Genomic DNA, 9,479 nt, shown 5'->3' on the forward strand with positions numbered 1-9,479 from the left:
AGAGTAGGTTCAGGTCACATGTTTATGGAGTCATGGACACCAAAAGTCAGTGCAAGTTGTACATGTGAAGATATGACCACATCACACTCCTCTCAAGGCAAAGGCCGCTAAAACTACACTAGAGAGTAGAGCCATTAAGAACACCTTACACTCATATTTGTAAAACCAGTCCACAAAATCTCTTAACTATAGTATCACGCATTTATTTAAGCTCTTAAATACACAGGATTTATACAGCACATCAGGCCCACTTAAAATACTGGTCTTATATAGACCCCATTGAGGTTAGATTTTTAAAACCCAAACCCAAGGAGAAGTTTTATTCAAAATTTCATTTGATTTTTCATGGTATGAAGAAAAACTTAAGGTTCTATGTTGAGCATTTGGTGTAAACCTCTGTAGTGATACCTGTGTATATAGTACAATCCAACAACACTTTACCAAACATCAGCACTGAGGAGACTTTTCCCCTAATCCCTATGTCAAAATCTAATATTACAGAAAGTAATCTACAAAGGTTGAGCCCGCTTTGTGATGCACAGACATTCTCTTCCAGTCTGTGCTAGTACAATTTGAAGCCTACATCCAGGATTTTGCTGTCGTTGCAGAAACTCTGTATACTCGAAATTGTATGTTAACCAAGAAATAAGTTACTGAATATTGCACAACTTTCATATCTCTGTTTGGATAAATCCTGCTTTGCTCAGCAATTGTCAAGTGATATTAAAAGGATACCTTGGCAAGGCAGAAGAGGATGAAGATGTTAGGGACCCAGGGACATCAACTAACCAACCTCCAGGTCCAAGGGTAAGTTCTTTTGGCATGACGTCAAAGGTGAGAGAAGAATTCCTGCTTGAGAATCCAGCATCTGTTCCAGTGCTGGAAACCGCTTCCAAAAGACTGTGTGTCTCCACAGAACGGGGCACCTCATCATCATCACTGACAAAAGCAGATATGGACGTGCCACCAAACGGTTCAATAGGGCTGGTGCTACGAGACCGCAACCTCTGATCTCTCTTCTTGAAAAAATTGTGAACAGCTAAGGCATCTGCAACGGGCAGCACAACCAGTATACCCATTCCCCCAGTTGTGCACAGTAGCAAAGTAAGAAACCCAAAAAACATTAGAGCTTCATGTGCAGTATCGCCTGGTTTTATCCGCACAGAAAACCCTAGAACTAATACATGCAAGGGAAGAAGAACTATCACCGCCAAGGTCAACCAATAAACCCGCAACTGGAGCTTTCTATTAATCACGTGGTGGAGCATTCTCATTCCCAAGCATGAAAAATAGAAAACAAAAATAAAGGAAAATAACCCCAGCAGCAATATGCTGAAGAGAGGGTAGGTGCACATTGCCCGTTGGGTGTTGGCATCATCCAGCACAACCTCAAAGGTTCTGGTGAAGTAAGAAGGAATAGATCCACCAAATCCCTCCTTATTTCCATTGTGGCTTGTCACAACCAGAAGAAGTTGCAATATAAATACTGGCGAGCAGAACAACCCCATTTGTTTCAACACCCTTCCATTCAAATTCCTTGGTGCAGAGGAGGTGACGTGAAGGGAACCCTGAACTAGGAAAAGAACGGTGAGTAGGAATCCCGGTTCCAGCATTCCAACAGACCAAATCACGTGAACTCTACACAAGTTTGCCTGGATTTTCCAATCCACGTGATGAAGAAGCCCGTCACCTGCCCTCAACCAAGCCAGGCGAAGCAGCTCAACCAGGCTCCACAGGACACAAAAGCCAATAAGAACCATTCGAACAACCCATGGAGATTCGAAGTCACGTAATGGAAGAAGCCGCTCTTTGCCCACCTTGAAGTGCAAAAATAACACGTACACCGAGCACAATGCCCCAGCACCGCAGTAAAGAATTACTAGCACAAGTGTCCCTATTCCGAATACATCCGCAGCAGAGCTGGTCAGGGGCATCACCCGGTCTCAAGACTTCCAGCATAGTCGACACCAGCATTCCAGCATGAGAAACCTACTAGTCCAAGCTAATGGAAACTCCGTTCCAGACCAAAGGATACCAACTTCTCGCCTCTATGTATTTCCTCGGCTACGAGGCTTTTCGCAAAGTTCGTCGAGCAAACGCACGTCTATTATTCTAGATCTTCCTTCGGTAGCGAGAAATGCAAATCAGAACCAGACCTGCGTCTCGAGGATCAAGTTCGGTGGGGAAGCGGAGAGGTCCGAGGGAAGGTCCGAGAGAGAGGAGTCAGATGCGTCCAAGGCAGAGCGGTTCGACGGGGGAACGGAAACTGGAGAGGCGGAGGGGGAAAGACTGTGGCGAGGGAGAAATCGGAGGGAGGGGGGGGCAAAGGAGGTGCATTGGAGGGGAAGAGGGAGATGATGAGGAAGGCGAGCTATGGAGGGAGTGAGGAGGTTGAAGGGGAGCAGGGGAAGGTGAAGGACAGAAATTTTTGAAGAAAAAGATCAAGAAGAAGAAGAGTTAATGGGCAAGACAACCCACAAGGTTGGATCCAGGCTGTCACCAGCTCACTCCCCAAAATTTTTAACCCTCCCCTTACACATCATCATCAATCACACCATCAAATCTACATGATCCCTCCCTCTCTCTCTCTCTCTCTCTCTCTCTCTCTCTCTCTCTCTCCCGCTTCGCTTCTCGCACTCCACCTCCTCCCGTCTCTTCCACATCGCCCCCCACCTGCCCTCCCGACAACAGTTTCGCATCTTGACTCCCTCTGAAACACATCCCCCGCTTGTACTCCACCCACATCACCTTAGCCTGCATCGTTTCATGGGATGCCACCTCAAGGGTTGCCCATTTCCAGCGTCTGCTTCAGCTTGATACCAATTCCTCCCTACCCCGATTTTCAAAGCGTTCGCCTCTCTTTCTCTGTCCTCTTTGATGTAATCAAGCTTTCCCCACACCGAGCCAAAAGTACACAAGCGACTGTCCACATGGAAAGCCGTTATTTGTCCTGCAAATTCTCGCACATGGACAAGTATGGGCGGGCTAAACCCACTCACTACCCACGCACTTGGGCGAGCGATTCTATCAGCACAGAAATTAAATGCAGGCATGGGTGGTGGGGCTTGAACCTAGGACTTCTCACAGCAACCTTGCCATTGGACTGTGGTGGTGTGTACGCAACATTGCTCGCTAGAACCCAATTCTTAAGACTAAGGGCTTCGTGTGTGCCCACCGACTACCCAAGTGTTGCCCTAAGGTAAGTAATGTATCACTTGTATGCACACAAGCTTGCACTTTAGCCTGTCTATGCATGCGTAGGAGCACAGATGTGCATCTTCGTCTCCAATGTCAACCTACTTGTGCCCCTATGTGCCTGTGCCTACTTGTCCCTATGCATGTGCATGTACATGTACATATGCCCATGCATGTCATAAGAGGTTTGGAGCAGCATGACTCCCTTTTAGCATGTGCATGTACGTATTCATGTCCATGTGCATGTGCTTTCTTGGATTGGGGAGGGGTGTATCTTTTGTTTTCTTTCCCCTGAAAATGCAACCACATGCCCCACAAACAGTGATTTGCACGTTTGCCATCTTTGTAGAATCAACAAAGGGGATAGGGGTGGGGGCAAGGGGGTCATCTTCATGTGGCTTCTCTATTTTCCCCTCTAACCTCCTGTCTACTCACCCACAAGTGCTTGCTAGATGCTAAAATTGGAATATCCAATGCATTGCGGTTCTATTTTGGCCCCTACATTCATGGCTACATAGAGTGCCAAATCTCACTTGTGGGAATGTACCATTCGGAAGGCTAGGTGCCTCACCTCAATTCACCTGCCATTAGATGATTATGCCACCAAGCATTGGGCCACATATCTCCGCCAACTCAACCCTCGCCTTCTCTAGTGTATACGTACGTATGTATACGTACGTAGTACCCACCTTTTCTTTTTTTTCTTTCCTTCCAACATTGTCCCTTCGTGCACGCTTCTCTCCATGAAACCGTATAATGAAGTGCACCAAAGGAATCAAGAAAGCATGCATGTTTTACTAACAAAGAATCCATATCTGTCACACTCCTTACTACAACGTAATATGCTTTTTATCAAGGTATCTATATCCGATGTTGGTTTTTATTCCAGGCATTTTTTGTTTGTTATCAAGGCACCCACTCTTTGTATGTGTATGTGCCACGATCCTCAGGTAATGCAATTTTTTCATTACCAAGGCATATGTTGCTTCAAAGTGCTTTAGCTTCCACACTTTTATATGTGCGTGTGAGCTTGCATGATAGGATGTAAGAGTGCACACTCGTTTGCACGCACTCTTAGGTGCATGTAAGCATTTTAAAAATGGATCCAAGGAATCTATGGAAAAGCATGAGTACTTGACGTATTCCCCATGAGGCCACTTTCCATGTCCACATCATGGTGAAAACATGTAAATTTGCTCATACATGCAAAACTATGTGCTTCTCTTATCGTACACTTGGATATATTTAGTTATGTGAAGTTGTATGCACACAATTGTTCTTCCTACGAGTGTGGATCATGGGCATCTCCATGGAAGCTATCTAGACCTCATTGATTCTTTATGAAAAGGAATGGAAGCATTCAATTAATAGACTATGTCTATTGGGTTCGGTTAGAAATGATCGAATGCCACAACAAATAATGGATCACAATTGCTAGTTCACATTTAAATAGGTTGCATCTATTGTGTTCCAATACATCTCATATGACTTTGTGTCTTTGATTGTAGCTATCATTGATAGGCACATAAGGGAGTGTCATATTGAATTGTTTTCCAACAAGGTGTCTTGTGTACACATGTCTTGCATTGAATAAGTGCTTTGTATGCTTCTCTCTTGCACACAACAGCCTTGTGGCTGTGCATACATCATTAGGTCCACTCTAGACATGCTCCACCTCAGTCCTTAATATTTTATGTTCCTCTCAAGTCTCAACACACTTATTGCGTAAGAGTGCTTGTCTACTTCTACCTCACTACCTCTCACTTTTTCATGAAGATGCCTTCAATAGTACAAACCTCAACCTCAATAACATTTTGCATGCTTCATCTCAACCTGTATACAAGGTTTTGAAAGACTTGGGAGATAATGATCCATTAGAAGCCATTATGATATCTATAGCCCTTGATCAACTTAGTAAAGGAAAATGAAAGCAATAGTTCGTTAGCTTGGGATTACTAAAAGTAGCTTTTAAACTCTAAAGAACCATCACTATCTAATTTCCATCTCTAAAATAGCATAGGCATATATCTATGAAAAAAGCTTCTTCCTATGCCTACAATTTTGTTTCATGTGAAATTCCTAGGTGTCTCATGAAACTTTTTTATCATTAGATCAACTTGAAACTTCAAACTTTCTTGACAAACTAGCACTAATTTTATCATTCTTTCCTAGTGATTTCCGTTCTTAGGATTTTAAATCTTATATTTTCAGGGAAAGCTTAGTCACATGCCATATTTAAGGGACCCATCATTGCATCTAGGTTTGGTTATAACTACCTAGTCAACACTAACATTAGATGTTAAAGCCTAGCATCAATATTTTTTTAAGGAGAACTGTAGAAACTTATGCAGTCAATTCACTCCAAGAGTTGAGCAACACTCCCATCCCCCCTCGCCCCCCCAACCACCACCAACTCCCCTACCCTTCATGTGGGTCATGCTCCAAAAAAGGCAAGAAGGGTAGAGAATTAGAAATTGTGTTTTACTAGTTAATGATTTGTTCATTCTTTGTCATCTTATACTTTTTGCTAAAATATTAAATCTTGTTGAGTAGGCATGGGATTACATTGATGCAAAATTTGAAGGATGCCCTTGTGTGTATGTAATTTTACTCTTATTTTTCAAAAAAGTGTGTGAGTACCATGGAGAGATTAACATGAATGCTAATACATTGACACCCAAAAAAAATTGTTGAAGATATAGCTTAAACTTAGCTAGTAAATAATTAGTTTCAAAAACTATATAGAATCTTTCAATGTGATTGTGGGAAAGATCTAGACCTTGCAATTCTTGAGTAAATGGAACTCCAAGGTCTTTTTTGAAAGATTTGTAAGAACTACTATTAAAGAGATTGAGTGTCATGATGAAATTCTTGCACTATATATGGACATTGGAGATGTCAAGTTAAACTATTTTCATATAGGCTATTGCATGAGAGAGAAAATGGGGTAGTTGACTACATCAATTTTCAACTTGAGTAATGGAAGTCCAAGGGAGATGCAAAGTCCTTTTCAAAAGACTTCGCCATGATATATCAACAAGGACTAATATTAAGATGGAATGCCACAAAATTGACATGGGAGATGTTAAGTAAGGCTATGATCATACCTTAGCCTTTCTCGTATGAGGTAGAAACTTAAAAACTAATAATTGCTACACCTTAATACTCATACATTATAAATCGTCCTCCGTTGGTGGTTAAGGAGGACTCATCGAGCTAAAATGTACATTGTCATCTAGTATTTAGCACAAAGGTTTAGTTATATTAAATGGAGACAATGCATTAATGGCTTCAATGGTGTGTATTCATATTTGATATCATAATGGCTTGATTTTAATTTTGTAAGTCTTACCCCCCTCAAATATGTACTTTGAGACCTTTTGTGAAGAAAAAAATGTCAACGTGCATGATAAATCCAAGTTAGTAGTGGATCCTCCTCAACATACTTTGAGAAAAAAATGTAATGTACATTAAAAATCCAAGTTAGTAAAGAAATTGTCCTCAACATTGTTTGAAAGTCAAGATTAACTCAAAATTGTAGATTATGTGTAGTCAATTGAAAACAATGAAGCCATTGTGATAACTGGACCTTGTAGGAACAAAATATTTTCTTATTATGAGAAAAACTTCAAATGAAACTTACTGTTAATTCCAATTGCTATAGAACCTTTAAAAAACCAATGGAAATGGAATTTCCTTGTTGGGGTTGGCTTTGTCATAATTTCTAAAATAACATAACGGTAGTAGGTCCTAAATTGATATCAAAAGATGGATAGACTATGAGAATCAATTTACTACGATAACTAAGCCTTTAACCATACTAACCTACCCATTCATGAACCTAGACTATTAAACGCATGCAATGAGACTATTATGACACTTGCCTTCCTTGAATGTGTCACGCTGATGATGCAATGAAGATCTTTGGAGTTCTAGAAAATTTTCATATAGTATGCTTTGTGAACAAGCCTTTGAACCAAGCTCTATAAAGCACTAGATAGTTTGAAACCTATTGAATCTCAACATTTTCAAAGATATAATGAAACCAAATGCTTCTTCCTTGGATCTTCCATAGAGTTATGGGTTCTATACTAAAGTTGTGGTATGCATATCACCACCAAGGTCATTTTTGCTTATTCATCATCCCTCCAATCAATGTGTATGTTGGAATCTCTTTTACTAGATGTAGCTTTTTTGCTAACCACTCAAGCCATCCATAAAAGAGTAGAGCTCTTGACAACCCACAATTTCATGTCCAAAATAATTGAAGTGGAAAATGATCTGATGATAATCCACACATATTGGAAGTTCACCACTTTCCTTAAAAATAATAGAATAAAGATGACACCCACTATTCTCAATAGTGTAGTAAAGCCAATGACAACAAGCAACTTATTGAGCTCTACTTTGACCAATAATGAATACATCATAGGATTTAATCAATATGGAAATTGGTCGAGTGGTTTAGTATTGGTAGAGTGATTTAATCAATATGGGAATTGGTAAAGTGGTTTAGTATTGGCTCTAAATATATTTGATGCTCACACCCATTCTTTGGGGTGTCTTTAAGATTTTCATAAATTTTCATAGGACCATGCAAAGACATCCTTATGTTCTTCAAAAAGGGCTACATAGGAGTTTAACATCCTAGCACCCGGATTGAGCACTAACATACAAAATCTTGGGATCTTGTTTAGTGCCCAAGTTTGATTCTTGCACTAGAGGAGGCTTTCAAAAATCAAATTCCAAAAGTTCACTCATTAATCTACCTTGTGCATGATTAGAATGCTCACTGAGATCTAGGAATAGGGATGTGGATCTCATCATGATCCAGTTGCATGGCAAAGTCAAAGGGAGCACTAATCGGCCAACACAATGTTGGTGAATGAGAAGAATAAGTTCAATAATCTAACTAAGAAGATTTAAAAGAGAGAGGGCTCACACTCCTCTTCCAATAGCGACAAAATTGATTTCATATGATGAGTTGAAATCCAAGATGGAGGTGCTAAAGCAAGTACTTCGCTAGTCTTAGTCTACTTTTAGTGGTACATTTTCCATTTTGTAGATCATTATGTTTTTTGGGGAATAGGTACCTTGTAATAAGATGTTGAATGAAATGTCACTAGGTGTGGTGATTGGGAAAGACAGCTTGCATGTGGGGAGTTAGGAAAAATATGGTCTGCTCATATGTGGGTGGGTCAAAAAAAATATGGTCTGTTCATTGATTGATACACAAATATACAGAGAAAAAAAAGTTAGACATTGAGAGACCTTTAGATCCATGTAGGGTTTTGAAACTCAACCTGGGATAGGATTCAACAAACAATATCTTGTCCTCCTCTTTGCGAGTTCTTTGTATACTTGAAAATGGTAGTATCCACTTTACTTAAGACTATGGATGGAATTGCTATTACTTTATAAAACTCTTCAACATTTATGCTAAAGATTATGGATGGAATTTCTGTGAAGATAGTGGGAGAGAGGGAAGGAGTCTCACTTGCGGCTTTCTCACATACACAATGGGGGAATACACACACAGGTGGAGGCTGAAAACAGTTTTCCTCTTCTTAGTTGTGAAAGCCAAAAGAACTCTAGTACAAAGAAATAGAAGAACCCTATATGTGGGTCTCAAACCAAACTCAACTAACTAAGGTGGCATACTAACTGAGCCACGAACTAGAGTAGATAAGGATAGCTGTCATCCAGCTATTATTCATGGGCAGTGTACCAACCGCATCTGCAGCTAACAAGTCAGTGACATAAATGCACAACGGTCACCTTGGCATATCGCGAGTGGAGCTCGATATCTCAACACTCCCCCTCGAGCTCAATCCCAATTCCTGCACACCAAGCACGTCTCTGAACTTGCGCAGCTTCTCTGCGCCCAATGCCTTCGTGAATATGTCAGCTACCTGATCCTCTGTGCTGACATAAACTAGATCAATAAGACCTAGTATAACCTTCTCCCGCACATAGTGATAATGCACCTCAATGTGCTTTGTTCTAGCATGATAGACTGGGTTATTTGCCAAGTATATACTGCTCATGTTGTCACAATAAATGACAACTGGCCCATATGTAGAGTGATGCATATCATAAAGTAGCTTATGCAACCAAGCTACCTCACATGCAGCCATTGCTACACCCCTGTACTCAGCCTCTGTGCTCGACAAGGCAACTGTAGGCTATTTCTTGCTGCTCCAGGTGACTGCAGCACTCCCAAAAGAGAACACATATCCACTGGTAGATCGTCTATCAGAAGTACTACTAGCCCAATCAGCATC

General features: G+C 40.9%; 1 protein-coding gene across 1 annotated transcript; it reads right to left on the bottom strand.

Moving 5' to 3' along the window:
• Positions 1–318: 318 nt before the first annotated feature.
• Positions 319–2,447, bottom strand: LOC147897052 (uncharacterized). The gene has a single exon (XM_087382079.1). The coding sequence runs from the start codon at positions 1,932–1,934 to the stop codon at positions 714–716; it is 1,221 nt and encodes a 406-aa protein (XP_087238205.1). The 5' UTR covers positions 1,935–2,447; the 3' UTR covers positions 319–713.
• Positions 2,448–9,479: the final 7,032 nt, after the last annotated feature.

Source organism: Dipteris shenzhenensis, chromosome 11 (assembly GCF_047967505.1).
Source record: "Dipteris shenzhenensis isolate YYH24624 ecotype China chromosome 11, Dip_SZ_1.0, whole genome shotgun sequence".
NCBI classification, from domain to species: Eukaryota; Viridiplantae; Streptophyta; class Polypodiopsida; order Gleicheniales; family Dipteridaceae; genus Dipteris; species Dipteris shenzhenensis.